General features: G+C 47.5%; 1 protein-coding gene across 1 annotated transcript in view; it reads right to left on the bottom strand.

The window, feature by feature from the left end:
- ADAMTS10 (ADAM metallopeptidase with thrombospondin type 1 motif 10) overlaps window positions 1-7,800 on the bottom strand; it is a 41,124-nt gene extending 33,324 nt beyond the window's left edge. Inside the window, exons 1-2 of the mRNA XM_044426178.1 lie at window positions 7,688-7,800; window positions 4,332-4,696 (exon numbers count right to left, since the gene is read on the bottom strand). Coding sequence (XP_044282113.1) covers window positions 4,332-4,696; window positions 7,688-7,775 — 453 coding nt within the window. The 5' untranslated portion in view covers window positions 7,776-7,800. The remainder of the gene's footprint in view (window positions 1-4,331; window positions 4,697-7,687) is intronic.
- Window positions 7,801-19,481: the final 11,681 nt, after the last annotated feature.

The raw sequence follows: 19,481 nt of genomic DNA on the forward strand, positions 1-19,481 counted from the left end.
GCGACAACCCAGATCGAGGCTGGACATCAAGAGAAGCTTCCTCGCTGTCAGAGCAATACAAGAGTGGAACCAGCTGCCTGGAGAGGTGGGGGGCTTTCCCACACCAGAGACATTCAAGGTAAAACTGGGCAACCACCTGAGTGGGATGGTGTAACGTGATGTCCTGCAGCAGGAGGGGGTTGGACCTGATGGCCTTCTTGGCCCCTTCCAACTCCACTACTCCGTGATTCTATGATTCTTCTCATTCATGTGAGTGTAGGACACGGAATGATCAAGTTCAGCTGCAGCAAGCCAGATTCAGGCTAGATATCAGGAAAAGCTTCCTCATGGTCAGAGCAATAGGACAGTGGGGTCAGCTGCCTGGAGAGGTGTGGGGGGCAGGCTCTCCCACACTGGAGACATTCAGAAGGAACCTGGACAGCCATCCTAGTGGGAGAGCGTAACCTGGAGTCCTGCAACTGCAGTGGGTTGGACCAGATGGCCTTCATGGCCCCTTCCAGCTCTACTATTCTATGATTCGTTTGACTCCTGCTTCTCCAGAAAATACAGTTTAATACAATAGTACCATGTTCCCCAGTCATTGATGAGCACAGATATTATGCCTCATGGCTGTGGATGGTTTTCTCCTCTGTAAATTTCACCCTTCAAGATCACAAATTTCTTCTGAATTTTGCAATGGCCTGGAAATTGTTTAGAGAATGCTGGAGGTTGACTCACTTTAGAGAAGGTCTCAGCAGAGCTAGTTTTCTTTAGACTGGAGTTGAGCTGGAAAGCCCCTCAAACCAGATGTGGGGACTTTTCTAGTACCAGCCTAAAGCTGCCCTTTACTCTCAGGCATTAAATGGCATTTAATGGATTATGAGGGGGGCAGTTAAAGCACCATGTTCACTAGTATTTTTAATTAGAATTGTTTGTAGCCATTTGAATTGTCTTAAATTCTGTCTGTGATTGCTTCATGATCTCTCTTTGTGGTTTGGAACTTGATGGGCTGTTTTAAACCAGCCTGGAACTTCATTTTCTGTAATGTTACATGGCCTTATATCAATGAATTAATAAAATGAAATTATGAATATTGGCCTGACCTCAGACAGCCGTTCAAATAGAAGACTGTAAATTGAGACATATGGAGACCTGGTTCCACAGGGATGCTTTTGTCCCTTTTGCAGTCAAAAAAATCCAGCCTTATGTCCTTAGATAACCTCTATCTCATCATTCTCAAAATCCCACCAACATCCCATCCCAGGCTGCTGGAAGAAATGAGACTGAATAGTGCAATTCATAAAGCCACAGAGTTGTTTTTTATCACCCGTTACTTTCAAACAAAAAGTTTCCCTCAAAAAACAAGTGTTGGATACAGAACCCCTGTGGGTAACTTCTTCCACTCTTGATTTAGCCAGAGTCTTCCCAATGCTCAAAAGGCATCTAATTCTTTCCTCCTTTAATTTAAGAAGGAAAATGTTAGGGACTGGGAACGTTTAATGTTCAGAACAGTTCAGAATTCGCTCCCCAGAGAAGTACGCCTGGCACCAACTCCACACGTGTTCCAGCACCAGGCAAAAACTTTTTTATTCACTCAGCATTTTTGTGTTTCAGTGATATGTTATTAATATCTATGGCCAGGTCTTCATTTTATTTTCTGTTCTGGTTCTTGTTTTTATTTGTTTTAATTGGGAGTTTGTATTTATTGATTTCTTTAATTATGTTGCCATTTGCTTTGGTTATTGCTTAAGCAGAATGTTTTATGGATTGTTAATCTGTGGAGTATTGTGTTCAGTTTTGGGCCCCTCGTTACAGGAAGGATATAGCCAGGTTAGAGTCAGTGCAGCAAAGGGCCACAAGGTTGGCGGCCGGTTTGCAGGGGAGGCCGTATGAGGCGAGACTGAGGGAACGGGGTCTCTCCAGCCTGGAGAAGAGGAGACTCGGAGGGGATCTGTTGGCGACATGCAGGTGTGTGAGGGGGTGTCACACGGAGGTGGGTAGAGACCTGTTCTCCCCTGCAGAGGAAGGCAGGATGCACTCCAACGGAGCCAAGCTCAGGGAACCAGGTTCCATTTGGATGCCAGGAAGCGCTTCCAGACAGTCAGGACCCTGAGTGTATGGACTGGGCTTCCTCGGGAGGTGGCTGAGGCCCCATCGGTGTGGGTGCTCAAGGATAGGCTGGACATGCACATGGTGGGCATGTCGTGAGCGGAGCTGGCTGGAGCCAGGGGTCAGGCTAGATGGCCCAGGAGCTCCCTTCTGATTCGCTCTGTTTCTATGTTTCTGTGTGTTATGTCTGCATTTTATTGTGCGTAAACTGTTCAAAAAGCCAGCATGGCTGAGAGAATGGTAGACATTTTTATATAAATAAATAAAACAAATAAACAGGGCAGCCATGAGAATAACTTGCCAAAAAATAAAATCTCGCCTCTCCTCAGTCTTTCTCTGCCTTCATCCCCACTGCTGCCCTGCCCTGCCCAGGGCAACATGAGGAAATATTCCTGCTGGAATGTGGGTATATTCTGGAATTGCAGCCATACAACCCTAAAACCTGATTTCAGAGGGAAGAGCTAAGATGCTTGTAAAACCACAAACAAAGTTCTAGAGCATAACTTTTCAAAGCTAGGCCTGAGTAACCTCCTATTACTGAGGACGCCACATTTTAAGACGGGTGTTATTAACAGCTTTCCAAAAGTGTGTGATGGCACAAACATTTCTCTACAGCTCCAAAGGTCAGGACTGAAACAACCAGGTAGAAAAAGGAGACAAGGCACACCTAAATAATGGGAGAAACTTTCTAAAGGCATTTAGGGGATTTAATGGCACCTTTATGTTTTAACAGCTCTGGCTTAGACTGAAATGCTTTCAGCGGTCAAATTGTCTTTCATTTAAGGCATTCTGGAAATGCCATATATACAGTTTAGTTAACTGCGGGTCTGCATTGTTGTTTGGTCAATTGCTGTGAACCTCCCAGAAGGTTTTGGCTGTTGGATGAAAGGGAAGAGAAATTATAAATAAAGAGGTGCTCAGCACTCAGATTGAGGGACAACGGGAGGTATTTAGCAGAACTGGAACAGCCAGAGAATAGGGGTGATGGAATTGTAGACCCCATCCTGGGTGCAAAGAAAGACCTGAGGACCACCAAACCCTCTTCTTATTCTAAATTGTTAGGATTCTCTAAGCAGGGCTGAAAGGTCCTTAAAAGTGGAAGCTAAACAGTCATGCTGGGCTGGACCAAATGTCCATCCAGTCTACTACCATTTCCTTACTCAGCCAGCTAGATGCTTCTCAGAAGTCAGATGAAAAGAAAACAGCCGCCTCAAGATTTGCCCGGAGATAGTCATCATTCACCAACCTGAGTTTCTCCCCAGATTTTTGCATTCCAAGTCACCTGACCTTCTTTCCTAAATGAAACTGGTGCATTAGGAAACATCTACTATTTTACCATTCATTTCCAGTTTTTGTAGAGAGAGTAGTGTGCACATAGTTTGCATGCTTGTTGATTTCCCTCTATGTTGTGTGATCCCAGCCAATCAGGGGTTTGAACGCTTCGAAAATTTTCCAGTGTGATCCCAGCTGATCAGGCATTTGGATGCTTCTAATTTTTCCAGTGTGATCCCAGACAATCAGGGATCTGGATGCTTCTAAAAATTTTCCATTGTGATACCAGCTAACCAGGGATGTGGATACTTCTAAATTATTCCTGTGCAATCCCAGCCAATCAGGGATCTGGATGATTCTAAAATTTTACTGTGTGATCCCAGCCCATCAGCTCCACCCAACCAATGCATACATATACATGGATTAAACACTGCAGAATAACCTTGTGGTTGCAATCTTGTAGGTGACTTCACCAAGGGAATGATGAGAAGGGAATAAAATTGTGACATTCTGCAGATGTTCGGAGTTTTGTGCAAAATTTAGAAAGAATATAAAAAGAAATGATGTAGTCTTTCTAATGTAGTAGTACAGGTTCTATTCCAAAGACAAGACATGGGCATTCAGAAATCCCAAAACTTGGAAAGGTCTTCATCCCTGATAGCCTAGGATCAAGCAATAAAAAGGAAAGAACAATCCCTGTTTCAGTTTTTTCCTTCTTTTCTAAAGCGTTATCAGAACAATATCTGATGGCAGGTATAAGGTGCATGCAATACTCAAGCACAAAGCAGGTTTGTTTTTCTGGTTGTCTTTCACACCTCTCCAATTTCACACCATCTCACCTATGTCTGAGGCTGAGAATGAGGTTTTGCTCTTATTCCAGCTGCTGTAAGAGACTGCATTGCCTAGCAAACCTTCTACCACATCTTTTCTCAACTCTCCCACCACAATGCAGGAGAAAGCAGGGCACTTACCAGTCCGTTGCAGTTACTGATGGCAACTTTTGAGTTCAGGTACTCATCTTGTAAGTGCCCAGAGTAGTGGCAGTCTTCATGGAATTCATGCTGCTGATCTATCCCATCTCGTTTCCAGTACTCGACTCGGAAACGCTCTGTCAGCAGGTTGGTGTGCAACGTCAGGTTGAGGAGAAACTGAGTCCGGTGGGCAGAGACTTTGTAGAAGACTTTCTGTTCGGGGGAGTCATAGGCTGGATGGTCCATACTTCGGCGAGACCTCCGTTTCCATTGGCTTTTAATGTCAAAGCTGAGAAAGTCCCCATTCTGGTCCACCTGGACTGGAAAGGCGATTTCATAGTGGTCCAGGCTGGAGAGGAATTCCTCTGTTGGAGGAAAAGGGGACACACAACTGTGATATTTGGACCATCCTGTCTATTTATCGTTTCAGAGTTTCATTCTGTGTTACATTCCGTTTGTCCTGCATGCCAGACTCAGGAACATCTGGAATTGAAGGATGTACTCAGCAGCTTTCAACGAATCCCTAGCTTGAGAACATTTTCAGCAGATGTGTGTAGGCTATGCTTGGAAGCTTTGCAAGCAAAAATAAAATCCTGGCTTTACATGATCTTGAGAGTGACTCCACTTGTGAGGCCCAGGAGTAACTATATCTGTTCCACTACAACTACCACCCCTTACTTTAGCGCTGCTTTGCCATTCCTTCTACTTTTCTTATTTATTTAACTTCTATACTGCTGAAGAGCACCGAAGAATTGAGGCCTTTGAACTGTGGTGCTGGAGAAGATCCTACGAGTCCCTTGGACCGCAAGGCAATCAAACTGGTCAGTCTTAGAGGAGATCAACCCTGACAGCTCTTTAAAAGGCCAGATATTGAAGAGGAAACTCAAATACTTTGGCCACCTAAAGAGAAGGAAGGACTCGCTGGAGAAGACCCTGATGTGGGGAATGATTGACGGCAAAAGAAGAAGGGGACGGCAGAGGATGAGGTGGCTGGATGGCGTCACTGAAGCAGTCGGCGTGAGCTTAAGTGGACTCCGGGGGATGGTGGAGGACAGGAAGTCCTGGAGGAGTGTTGCCCATGGGGTTGTGATGGGTCGGGCACGACTTTGCGACTGACAACAGCAATGTATGGCTGTGAGAGTTGGACCATAAGGAAGGCTGAGTGATGAAGAATTGAGGCCTTTGGATTGTGGTGCTGGAGGAGACTCCTGCGAGTCCCTTGGACTGCAAGGCGATCAAACTGGTCAGTCCCAGAGGAGATCAACCCTGACAGCTCTTTAGAAGGCCAGATACTGAAGATGAAACTCAGATACTTTGGCCACCTAATGAGAAGGAAGGACTCGCTGGAGAAGACCCTGATGTGGGGAATGATTGACGGCAAAATGAGAAGGGGACGGCAGAGGATGAGGTGGCTGGATGGGGTCACTGAGGCAGTAGGCGTGAGCTTAGGTGGACTCTGGGGGATGGTGGAGGACAGCAAGGCCTGGAGGAGTGTTGTCCATGGGGTCGCGATGGGTCAGATGCAACTTCGCAACTAGCAACAACTGCTGAAACTCTCTGGGCAGTTTACAATAATCCATTAAAACACAGTCAAAAATGCTCCATAATATAAAAGCACCAGGGAAAAATTACTATAGAAAAACTTTAAAACTATATTTAAAACATCACATTTAAATATACAATTTCAAAAACCTAAAATAAAACCCGATTGAACCTGGGTTAAAAACTAAGTGAGCCCTATCTAATTAAATGCCCTCCAGTTGTCTTGACCTTGTACTGAAAGGTTGGCACCAGGCGAGCCTCTGTGGGGAGCTTGTTCTGCAACTCAAGGCCCACCACTAAAAAGGCCCTTTGCATTGTTTCCACCATCCAAGACTCCCCTGGGGGAAGGAGTTGGAGGCAGGCCCCAAGGCGAGATTATACTGCCTAGGCAGATGAGTAGCTTAGACAGATGTCCAACCCTGCTATTAAATGTGAAACCTGGAAGCCTCTGCCATTTTGTATTTTGTCAACGCTTCAAAGTGCCATCATGCCTGATGGAATAATATGCAGTTTACATCTGCTATACAGAGTATTATTATTAATTTCACTTTGATACAGCCCAATAGGCAGAGATCTTTGAATTATGGCATTTTTGAAGGGGAAAGAAATAGCAAAAACCAGGAAACTACCAAATGATCAGCAAGACAGAGGAAAGCCATGGCCAAGATTTCTTCTTGCTGATTCCAGAGTGCAGGACACGGAATAACCAATTCAAGTAGCGGGAACCCAGATTCAGGCTGGACATCAGGAAAAACTCCTCACTGTCAGCCTTGCGAAGAGAAGACGGAGGGGGGACATGAGATCCCTCTATAAGTCCCTCAAAGGCTGTCACAAAGAGGAAGGTCAAGATCTCTTCTTGCTGATGCCAGAGTGTAGGACACGGAATAATCAATTCAAGTTGTGACAACCCAGATTCAGGCTGGACATCAGGAAACGCTTCCTCGCTGTCAGAGCAACACAGCAGTGGAACCAGCTGCCCGGAGAGGTGGTGGGCGCTCCCACACTGGAGACATTCAAGAAGAAACTGGGCAGCCATCTGAATGGGGTGTGGTGCGACTTGGTGTCCTGCAACAGCAGGGGGTTGGACCCGATGGCCTTCATGGCCCCTTCCAACTCCACTGTTCTGTGATTCTAAGAAAGCCCTATGAGGAGAGACTGAGAGCACTTGGCACTTGTCCTTCCTGTTCAGCCTTGAGAAGAGAAGACCAACAGGGGACATGAGATCCCTCTATAAATCCTTCAAAGACTATCTCAAAGAGGAAGGCCGAGGTTTCTTCTCACTGATAAAAGAATGTAGGACATGGAATAATGAAGTCCAGCTGCAGCAAGCCAGATTCAGGCTAGATATCAGGAAAAGCTTCCTCATGGTCAGAGCAATAGGACAGTGGGACCAGCTGCCTGGAGAGGTGGGGGGCTCTCCCACACTGGAGACATTCAAGGTGAAACTGGGCAGCCACCTGAGTGGGAGGGTGTGCCCTGGTGTCCTGCAACAGCAGGGAGTCAGACCTGATGGCCTTCATGGCCCCTTCCAACTGTGCTATTCTAGAATTCTGTGATTCTAAGGAATGGGATCCATTTAGAACATCCCAGAGAGTTAAACTGGGACTCATTGTGGATTTTACCCATATGCCTGATATCCCACAGCTCTCCCTTTGGGACTAGAAACTTCCTGATGCATAGAATTTTGAAGGTGCCGTCAAAGATTTTGGTAAGACGAGCAAGATGCCTCCAGCATACATTCCCCAGCAACACCTCCTCGTTGCAAGCTAAAAGATGACACGGCGTCCGCCGCATTTTGGCCTCCACAACCGTACCTTGAGACTGGAACGTGTAACCAGGAAGGTTGCCCACAAACATGGCGGAGACAAGCGTCCAGGTCAAAAACGCCCAGGCTGTGGCCATAATGGGCAGTGAGGCTCTTCGCGGTGCGGGCTGCGTTGGACCAGGAGGAAAAGCTCTGCCGCCACATTTCTTTGTTTGAGCCACCACTTATGCTACGAGAGGGGTCCCCACGTCCTCGGTGGCCATGCTCAGGCACTGCACGGAAGGACGGAGCAAGCGTTGTGGCGTGTCGAAGCAGGGCGCTGCTCTTCAGCATGTGCCGGTGGATCGCAGCATTGCTCTGCTGGAGAGGAGAGGAGAGGCAGAGGGAGAGGAAGGCCACGTGACCAGGAGCTCTGGGGAAGCACAGACAGGATGTCCAAATCACAGAGGGGTTAAAGGGCTAGTTACTGGAGGAGAACCAGCGCTAGACTCCTTACACTCCTCAGCACACCAGCTGGGCACCAGTTCACTTACTTACCCACCACCTGGGCCAAGTCTGAAGGAACCAGATTGGCTGGGGGGTTGCCTCTGGGATTCTCCAGGAGGCCATGCGGCCCCCTTGGCCTGGCCAAGCCGGCCTCCCACTAGCCCTGATCTCGGAGCCCTTTCCCAGCTTCTGTGCAGTTTTGCTCCTTGACTGGTTGAAATGCCACCCTGGAGGCATCGTGGTGTTGGCTCCTGCCGTATCGTCCTGTGCTGCTACCCAGTGGGGTCCTTTGGCTTTTATTAAAAAGCGTTTGCTTCGTTTCAGTTGAACCTTCTCTAATCTCTAATATTAGACAACAACTCTCATCATCCCCAGCCACCACGGCAATACATCCAGAAGGCCAATATACATCTAGACTGTTTTTATGAAACAGTCACTGAATTTTTCTTGTAACCCTAAGGGTGCAATCTAATCCATGTTCCACTAGAAAATGTCCCACAATTCCCTGGGTGCCCCCACCAGTGCGCATGAATCCTGGGAGCTGTAGGACTTTTGTCTGTCCAGCCACACATAGGCGTCATGCCCCTAAATGTTTGTGTTTGGTTGCTCAGATCTAAACATGTATTGGATTTTATCCTTACCACTGGGGGGTTTTAATCATTCATTAATTCTTATTGCACTATTTAAAAACCCAAACCACACCATAAACAGAACAAAACAGTAATATTACAATTTTGATTACAATGCAAAAGTATCCATTCTATATCTCTGTAAGTTATATAATAGAGCATACTGCTCTTATTAAAAAGAGTCATGCCTAGACTTCAGCAAAGGCACTCCAAATATCCATTAATTTATCAGTATGTCGATGGCACCTACAGGCCAGCCTTTAATGAAGATTTTGGTGTTAATGGAAGTTCCACGCAGTCCTCCACCCACTGGGTTAATGCAAGCGGTCATTGATCTTTCCGGTGTTGTAATATTAGTCTTTTAGCTGTCAAGAGGGCATGGAAAATCCATTTACACTGACCTCGTATCAAATTCCAAGAGACGGGTGGGTAATTCACAAGAACATGTGCATCCTTGAATGCTGAAGAACTTTCCATCACAAGATTTATCTGAATTATTACTTCCTGCCCAAAGGAAGCTGCCATTTGGCAATGCCAAAACATTTGGAGAAGAATGACCAGCATTGCGCTTCCAACAAATTGCCAATTTAATTAGGCCCTTCTCAAAAACAAAGCAAAACAAAACAAAACAAAGTGACATCCAGTCTACACAAAACATCAATTCATGCTGAATTAAGGGTAGTCTGCACTGTACAGTCCCCTGCCTAGGAAATCATATTGGGGCATTCCTCTGCTGAGCAAGATGGCGTACTCCATTCCACCATTCCACTTGTGGTTAAGATCCTGCACTGCGTATTTATTCACGGCTGAGTGGGGACTCAGACCTGGATTCCCTGAGTCTGGTCCAACCCCTTCCCCACTATGCCAGATTTGCAAACATAAAATCTGAATGCATTGCTAGATGTAAACTTATACATGAATAAATGCAGGAATGACAATTTGGTGTGCTCTCCCGTCGTCCCACGGATGTAGCACTCCATCTCGGGACATCACTTGACATCTCTCCAAAGGGACTGCTTTGCATGTTTGCACCCTGAATGTCACAAGAGGCAGTGCCGTGCAGTGGTGAGGGTGCTGATCTGGAACTCAGGAGATCCGGGTTCAAGTCCCCGCTTGGCCATGCAGTTAATTGGGCCAGTCACAGACTCCCAGTCAGACCCACCGCACAGGTTTGTAGCGGTGACGATAAAATGGAGCTAGGTGAGCCATCCTATGTTCCTCAGAAGGGGGGGAAAAAGTGGGGTATGAAAGGAATGGAGGAGGAGGAGGAGGAAGGAGGAGGAGACAGAGATGGAAATGGAGACAGACAGAGACGTAGGAGGAGAAGGGGAAGGAGATGGGGATGGGGATGGGGACAGGGATGGAGACGGGGACAGGGACAGGGATGGGGACGGGGAAGGGGAAGGAGACAGGGAAGCAGAAGAAGGAGAAGGAGAACTGTATATTACATGCAACAAACCAGCTAACAACTTAACAGGCAGTTCTGGAACACTGAAGGGGACTGAAAATAAAAGCCAGTTTTCAGTGGGGGGAATTCTTCAGCTGTTTTCACTCAACCCAAAGGAGAATTGAAGGCAGAGAAGGAAGGAAGATGGAATTGATGGGGGAAAGAAATGGAACTGAGTAGTTCTGGACACTTCAAATACAGGAAAGTGGGGTAGGGGGACACAGTGATGGACAGATAGAGATGGAAGAGATAATTGAAGGTCAGAAGGAAGGAAGGAAGGAAGGAAGGAAGGAAGGAAGGAAGGACAGACAACAGCTCCAACAGAATGTATGGATGAAAGAAAGCAGGAGGGGAAGAGAAGTAGTAAATCGATGGAGTGGGATGGGACAGAAACAAGAAAGACCCGACTAGACAGACGATGGCAAGCAAGGCCGATAGAAGCAGCAGGAGGGAATCCAGCCCGCTGGATGTCTGTCTGAAGTCAGCACTTTTTGGTGACTCTCTGGCTTTGCAGCCCCACAATTCTGTGCTGTTCTGTGTTCCAGTCTCCCAGCAGAGACTTCACCTCATTCTTGGCTTCCTTCCGCGGCCCTTGGAGCGGCTTTCCCTGAGCTCCTACCGCGACTTCCCATTATCCTTCGGCAAACCCCAAGGATTCTCAAGGTGCAGCGGAGGGCCTCCTGCAGGGGTCTGCCCCACCTCAGTGTCCCCAAAGACCCCCTCCCCACCACTCCGGCAAGAGTCCGTGCTGCATCTCGGAAAGCCACCAAAACCAGGAGGGTCTCTTAACAGCAAGAGCAAAGTGTGAGTGTGGTTGAGAAGGAGGGGGGGTTTCAACAGCGTGTTGTTGTGCAGAGGGAGGGACAGCAATTGTTCCTAATTTTGCCACTGGGGCTGGAAACAGCTCAGCTGTTTGGCTACAGATCCAGCTGCAGGATATGCTAATGGGAAGCAGATGGGCCTTCACTGCAGCCCACGGGGTGCCTCTTTAACTGCAAAGAGAATAAGGTCGTTTTCTACAGAGTTTCATGTTCCTGAGACCATGTTTGCAGATTGGAAGCCCTGGTCCGCCCAGGTTTATTTCAAAGGCCTGAAGCAGACTGCCGAAAAGGCCACTAGCTTTACCCTCCTCCTCCTCTCCTCTCCCTTCTAGCAAGAGAGGAAGGAGAATCTTACTCTGTTCAAACTGCAATGCAAGTTCACCTACATTTAGAAAAATAGCTTGCAAGCCTGCACTGCACATTAGACCCCAAATGCATACAAAAATACGCAGACCAGGAAAAACAAGCACAACATTCTTTATGCATTTACATGCAAACATAACCAAAAGACAATCCTCAAAGTTCAGAAGGAACTGAAATAAGACTGGAAGAATGCAGAAAGATTTGAGCTTATGACTGGGAAAATGAGTTAACTGAGAGAAAACTTGAATGGATGGATTCCTCTGTTCCTTGTTGTCACAGCCTTGTTGGGCTTCTTCCCTTTAAGAGCTGAAGAGGGGAACTGAGCAGGTAAAAACTGACCCCTGATTGTCACCTTTAGAATACACAGGTCCACCTGTCCAAGCCAGGTTTCTTTTCCAGCAGCAACCAAACCAATGCTTGTAGGAAGAACCCCACTGGTGGGATATGGAGCTGTAATATTTATTTATTTATTATTTATTTATTTAGAATTTTTGTATGCCGTCCCATTCACCTGAGCCTCGGGACAGTTTACATACAATAAATAAACACAATACAAATAGTGCACATAAAATCCAGATTCACCCTGGCTGTAAAATTAAAACCAATGAATAATATTAAAATTTGTTAAAATATTGTTTAAATAAAAAGGTCTTGGCCTGGCACCGAAAAACAAGTAACGATGGCGCCAGGCGGACCTCTCTGGGGAGCGTACTCCATAAGTGGGGCACCACGGCAGAGAAGGCCCTCCTCCGGGTACTCACCCACCTAATTTCCTTCATGGAGGGTTCCCAGAGAAGGGCCTCTGCTGCCAATCTCAGGGGGTGGGAGGGCAAATACGGAAGAAGACAGTCCTTCATGTATCCAGGTCCCAAGCCGTTAAGGGCTTTATAGGTCAAAACCAGCACCTTGAATTGAGCCTGGACTTCAATGGGGAGCCAGTGAAGCTGGTGGAGGACTGGAGTTATATGAGAATAATGCCCAGTCCCTATCAGCAACCTGGCTGCTCTGTTTTGCACCATCAAAATACTCTCCTGCCCATCTTCCCCAGCAACTGGTGGAGATAGATCATATGGCCTGAGATAGCGGAGGCAGCATCAGACCGCAAACAGACATTTCCTCTGTGAATTTGCCCAGGCTGCTTTCCAAGCCATCCAAATGGGTGGCCGTCCCTCCATCTCCAAGAAGCAAATTATATTTTATAATCAAATTATAAAATCAAATCAAATCAAAAGCAAATTATAATCCGCACCCTGTAAAGATGTCCTTCCTTATATCTGCCTGGAGTTCACCTGTCACTTCAGCACAACGTCCTACTGACTCTTTTTAAGCAGGAACGGGGTGTCTACCAGTCGGAGAGGTGGCATAACTTGAACATTGGCTAGGAATTGCATTACAGCAAGGTTAGCCACCTTGTGGCTTCCGCACATCCCACTGACACATGGCCATCAACTCTCGTCAAGGATCTTAGATCTAGTCCAAAACATTTGGAGCAACACCAGTTCCCCTTCTGTGGACTAGATGCCCTCTTGACATACTCTCCTGTTCTACAATTGTCCAGCCAAACATCTTCTCGAAGTACAATTAATTACCCAAAGAAAGGAACATAAGTTGGGCATAGAATATACCTGGAACATTTATTCAGGGCATGCAGTAATCAAATCTACCCAATGTAAGTATAATTGGCTGTGAAACATCCGGGGGGAAAGAGTGAATTTAGGACAAAATTGCTTCCCTTCCAGCCTGTCTTGAACCCTAAACTCCCCCTACATTAAGTTCCAGCATCTACCATCCCAGCCCATCAGATATTAAAGAAGAAATTGTCGAGGTTTCCATCCTGACAAACATTTTCTTGGAGGGTTAAAGTGACACGTTCTAAGTGATTAATTGAACTGAGCTGTGGATTGCTGGATTTGCTTTTTATTCTTCTGTATGGGGAGAATGCTTTTAAGGATGCAATGAGGGAAGCATATGACTTGCTGCTTGGTGCCAGGAACCCAGCAGCTCTTGCACAATGGAGCCCCACTGTTTAGTGATTTTTTCCAGGAGAGATGCTTTGGAAGTCTCCGATCATGCAGGGAAAAGCAGAGCAAAAGCCATGCAAAAGGGAACAGGAGTGTGTGCTTCGCTGGGGGAAAATGGAGAGGCAGAGCGTTCCGCAACGGCCAAAGGCTGCCACAGAAGGCAGGTCATTAAAGCTTGCCGGAAAGTGGAGAGAAAAAGTCAAAGTGACCATCTCCAGGGAGGTGGAGGCTGGAGCGCCAGCCTGACGACCAGATGGTTGAGGCCAGGCGTTGGCGAAAGGAGGCGAGCCGGCCCGCAGAAACATGGCCCTGCCATTTCTGCATACGTGTGGAATTTTCAGAACATCTCCTGAACATTGCTGGCATTCCCCAAAATCCTTCCCCTCCAACCCCCACAGAAGGCAATGACCCCCACAAATGAAACATTGCTAAATGTCAACCCAAAAGAAATGTAGGATCCTCTTTTCACCACCAGTTCGCAGACCTGAGTGTCGAAAATCCCATCCTTGTAAGGCTTTTCTTCCTTCTGTTGTAAATTCAAGAGAGCTGGGGAGGGGAAGGGGAAAAGGAGGTAGAAATAACATAATCATTTGCTTACCCTTCGCTAACTCTTTTTTCTCTTTCCCTGGCAGCCAAAATTCACTTTTTTGTTCTCAGAAAGTTCTCTAGGCTCAGGGTGAAAATTTCCCCCAAGCAACAGCTGGAGGGAGAAAGAAAGTCAGAGAGAGAGAGAGAGAGAGAGAGAGAGAGAGAGAGAGAGAGAGAGAGAGAGAGGGAGAGGGAGAGAGGGAGAGAGAAGGGAAAGTTCACTCCTGCAGAATTATGGCTGCTTCTTGAGCTAACGGATCCGCTGCTAAGGGGCTCCTTTCAAAATGCAAACAGGACTACGAGAAGGCTATGTAGCAGCGTGGAGAGACAGACAGCTTAAAAAATGAGGGAATCGTGCCAGGCAATTTCGTTTTTTCTTTTTTCTTTTTTTCATCCATGCTCCTCCTCCTCTGGTGACGCCATCTAACAGTAGGTCTATTTCTCTTACAGAATGAGGACACCGTTGGTTTGCTTAAAGGGGTGTGGGAGAGGATCCAAAGAAGAATGCAGAGATGGGAGAGCAGTTTGGCTGAGCAGACAAGCAAAAGGTGTTGGCTTCTTTAAAAAAGACACACACAGCTTTAATCAATCCCCAACTTACTTTCAAAGAAAGTTTTGGGACTGCAGGTTTCTGTGTCTTGTCTTTGCACAGCTTTTGCCTGCACTGAAGAAAAGCTGCAGATGTTTTCAAAGCAACAGAGGGTAATTTTAGCCTTCTGGGTCACTCCTGTACCCCCTCCATCCCCCTCTGGGGGACCAGCGGATAGGCAAAGTGGTCGCTGCAACCTTGAAAAAACTCGCTGAGGTTGGAGCAAGGAGTTCAACTTCCAAAGACCTTCTCTCTAGCCTTCCAGCGGGGCTGCAAAGCTGGTGCAGGGGGGCGACTCCTGGTAGCAGGGAAGGGCTACTCAAAGGGAGTTTAATTTGACTACCTGATTCTGCACGGGAGGGGGGATGTGTGCGCTTGGTTTGCAATTCTGCTCCCTGTGCGCTCTCTCAAGGTTCACCTGACTATTCAGTCCTAAAGCATAAGCATCCCCACCCTCTACTTTCCTTACAAAATTTAAAATGGGGCTTTGCCATTCTTCAGGACTTCCCAACCCTGTTTCATGCTTCTTCCCATTTTACAGATGTGAAAACCAAGAGCTCCTGGCTTAGGGTTCCCAAAGCAGAAATGGTACAGAACAAAGCACAACCACACACCTGTTAAAAATACAAACAACAGCAAAGCCCAGGGCAATTTGCTTGCAATTTCAATGAGATTTTTCAAGGCCCCCATCAGGGTGGGTATACTGCACTGGATCCAGAACGAGCTTTTTTTGTTTCTGGCTGAAAAACGGGGCCTCAGAAAAGGATCTTCAAAGACCCAAACACCCATATGTTAGACATCCAAAATGGACTGATGTCAAAGCCAAAATGAAGACCACAAATTATACATCACGCTACCGAGTAACCCTTCACATGCAAAACAACTTGCCAAGCGTGTCTGTGGGACTTCCAAGGGGGTTGAATTCAGGCCTCTTGAACAACTTGCAACAGGAGATTTTCCAGAGGGGTTTTTTTGGCGGGGGGGGGGGGGGTCATCATCACCTTTCTCTTTAAACTTCCTTTCTGGATGGTGCCGCTGGTTCCACCTTTTCCCTCAAATGTGGACATAGCGGCCTTCCCAGGTACCAGGGTGAAGGAAAGGGTTTAAACACAGAGATGTTGCATAGCGCATGCTCGCGATCTCCTCAGAAACAATACCGCCAACAAAACACACGATATCCCCTCAATCCATCAGCTCTGAATGGGGACACAGGGGACATTGTGGCTCAGCCTTTAAAATGTTTCGGGGCAGGAGGGGTTTTTGTCCTGGAGACATTGAAATAAATTCAGCAAAGGAAATCCATGAATGTGAGGCGGTGTTTCCTTCCGAGGTGATGGGTACAAAGCATTGGGCCACGGGCCCAGTTCCTGTTCCAGAGAGGTGACCCTTTCGGCCCCAAAACCGCCGGCCCTGCTGCCCACCGAAAGGCTTGGCGCATCTGCTCACACCTCCTTTCCGTGCTTGTGCGATGGAGGAGTCACAAGCTCTTGTTCAGCACAGCATGAAGCCGATGAATGGAAGGAAACAAACGCTTCCCACCCAGCGAGGGAGCCAGCCAAGAATCTTTCCTACCCACCAGCCTCTTTGAACACGGATTCTGCACAGTGCGGTAGTGACTGCGCCACACCTAACATGGCCCATGCTTCCAAAAGAACACCGCGTCAGATCAAAACGCTTTGAAAGTTGCTGATTTCTGCATTTCCTTGGGGCACCAGACATCTTTCACACTGTGTTCATTGCAGGGGATTCTGGGAAGGATTCTGTGTTGCTGGGAGTCTGGGAAGCATCCCTCCTCCTGACAGGAAAGGACTTTGAATTATCTTTCCAAGGGTCCTGGTTCCTCCTGGTCTTTTACCATGGAGGGCTTGATGGAATCCAACCTTGGGAGTGCAAGACAACAATGGAAGCGTAGGAGCTGCATTCATAAGAAAAGAGGAGGAGACAGAAGAATGGATGGGTGAGAGAGCAGGAGAGAGCGAGAGAAGGAGGGAGGGAGAGGCTGAGAGACACGTCTGTAGGCTGCAATCAAGTCTGTGGGAGAACAAAAGGTTGGGGAATGAGTCAGCAGGCGGGGAGGGAAAAAAGAGCTTGCTTTCTTTCCAGGAAATCAGTTTCTGCTGCAAAGTGTGGGATCAAGGGAGCTTTGCCATCTTGGGTCAAAGGCCACCTCTGTCCCATGTGACTGGCTAAGACAGCCATTTTGTGGTGGTGCCCCTAAACTTTCCTCAGACAGAGAGGCTGCCTGCCCCAGCCCTTGACAGACATGGAGGGCCTTGTGGGTAATCGAAGGGCATTGTGGGTAATTGAAGAGGTGGCTTTAGGAACTCACTGAACGGTGCCACCCACAGGTATGCTGGTGTGACACACCTCAGAGCTGTTCCACCACAGGAGAAGAGATGAGAAACGAAGATACTGGGGGACAGACAAGAGCAGAACCAACTCCAAGTTTGGAGGGCCTGGGGGCAAGACTCCCCATGGGCCCCTCCCTTAATGAATCTATCTTCTCAGCATCAACTTTTGCTCCTCTGTCCGATCATAGCTACCCTTTGCATGCTTGATGGGCCGACAACAACTCAGCAGCGGCATCCTTCTTGTCCTGAGACGGAGAGGCAGGAGAAATAAGGAGCCAGCAGTGAGTTGGGGGGGGGGGGGAGCACGTCTCCAGGGCGCGTCTTGTTGGTGGGGGTTGCATTTTGAATGGCTGTTTCCTTGCTGACATGGCAGAACGAGAAAAAGTACAAGGTGTTTGGTGGGAATGGTGAAAAAATGGACAGTCGTTTCCAGCAGATCCTTTGGAAGATGGGAAGAAGATAGGAGAAGTTGGTTTTAAAGTGCCCTCTTGTGGGCACAGGAGGAAATGCTTTTTGTGGTTCCTCTTAGACTGGCCCCATCTATTTCCTGTTCCCCATAGTTTCCCCTCCTGATGCACGAGGCTGATTTGGCTCAGGGGATGTTGGGCCGTTGGTTGAGCGGCCACTGCTGGTTTGACAGCAAAGCATTCCTGGACGCTCCCTGGCTGATGTTAGCATCCTTTAGAGATTCACACAGCTAATGTTGGTCCTTATTTCTGTGCAGTCGCCCCACAGATCACATGTAAAGACACACCACAATGCCGGCACAGCCAGGCACTTGGGTTTGCATTGTCCAGTCATCGACCTGATTCTTGCAGCTTTGGGCAGCCCTCAGGAAGAGTCCCTCCACGGGCCCTTATATGAGTGGCGCTTGCTGGCTCGTTGAGGTCCCAGGCATGTGCCCAGCCCTGCTGGCTCTTGGCGCTGGTCCCATCGGCTGGACAATGACCACACCGTCCAGCTGAGTAAGAATATCCCTGCCACAGGAGACAGGCTGATCAGCCAACAGGAATTTGTGTTCCAAGGGCAGGCTGAACATCGGAATGGGCTTTTTTAAATTACTGATGTACCCATTGCTAGCTTGAAGGGGGTGCAGATGCTTTAAATCAGCTAAACTCTTTGAATGGTTTTATTTTGACAATAAATGCACTTACGGTGTGAAACTGTGGTGTCTGAGTGTGGAATATATTTGGATGGTTCCATGTAATGCCATATCCTTGCAAACAATTCATTCTATGGTTCTTGGACCTTGGGGGGGCAGGTTTGGGGGGGCTGATTCCCACATATTAGAGGGGTGATTTGCACATATAGGGCTGATTCTCACATATTAGAGGCACAATTCTGAGTTGGGATTTGGGAATGTTTTTTAATTCTCTTTCCTCACTGGCAGTGTAGGAAAAATGATGCCGGCTGCCTCTACCAGGTCAAGAATTCAACCTTGAAGACCAAATAAGGGGGTGGGGAGGAAGGAGTCTGGGGGCCCCAGGATATGATGGACTTGGTCATGCTCCATTGCCCTTCCCTCCCCGTCCAAAGCACCTCTGCCAGCCGGTGGAAAAGGGTGTCCAGCTGAAATGTTGAGCGTGAGAAACATGGAAGCTGAACCATCTCTGACGTGTGTCATGTTCTGCACCGTGCTCACATTCAGGCCATACCCCATAGAAGGACTGCACACCAAATGTCCAACCCCCTGCTCATCATTTCAGGGAGACATCTGGGTTTTTTCCAGAGGCAAAGGTCTTCCGAGTCTCCATTCTCAGGTCGATCGCATGAACCTCCCCATCCGAATGTCTCCTCTTTGTTGCACTGTAGCAAAATTCACTTAGAACCGCTGGCTCTTTTCCTCTGAAAACAAACATTGATCTGCTTGGGAATTTCACTTCAGGCCGAATTCAGTGGAAACACTAACTCAAGGGCAATGAACTGCAGGTCCCATGGGCCAAATTTGGCCAGCTTGGAGTTGAAAGGCCTCGCTGAAGACTTCTTTAGTGGTGTTAAGAGTTTTGTGCTAATGGAGGCTGTTATTTGGGCTAATTCTCATAGTTTCGGCTTTCCGCACTTATTGCCTTTGCCTCCTGCTGAATGAACCCCTGCAAAATTCACCAAAATGGTCTCTGGCCCTTGGGGCTGAAAGAAGACCAATAATCGCAGCTTTCCTTCATGGGCAGAGTTGCCATCATTTTTCTTCTGACCCACATCTGCTTGGGTTTCTTCATTTATTAATAACAGGCAGGAATCCCTAGGATGGGTCAAGAGGGAAGAAATATTATTATTATTATTATTATTATTATTATTATTATTATTATTATTATTACATTTCTATGCCGCCCCTGATCGGTTGAATTTTGGCTTGCTGAGAGGCAACCAAAAGCAGAGGAGCCCCGCAAGGAAAAAAGGTGGTGTCGGCCATCCTACTCCCCAGTGACAATTTCCGCCCTTCTGCACAACAGCACACTTTTTCACAACCTGAGTGTGTCACTTTAAATTCACCCTCTCAGCCTTCCTGCCTTCACAATCAGGAAACCAGGCCGAAGCTTCAAAGTTCTCA

Source organism: Varanus komodoensis, unplaced genomic scaffold (assembly GCF_004798865.1).
Source record: "Varanus komodoensis strain SLA01 unplaced genomic scaffold, ASM479886v1 scaffold164, whole genome shotgun sequence".
NCBI lineage: Eukaryota > Metazoa > Chordata > Lepidosauria > Squamata > Varanidae > Varanus > Varanus komodoensis.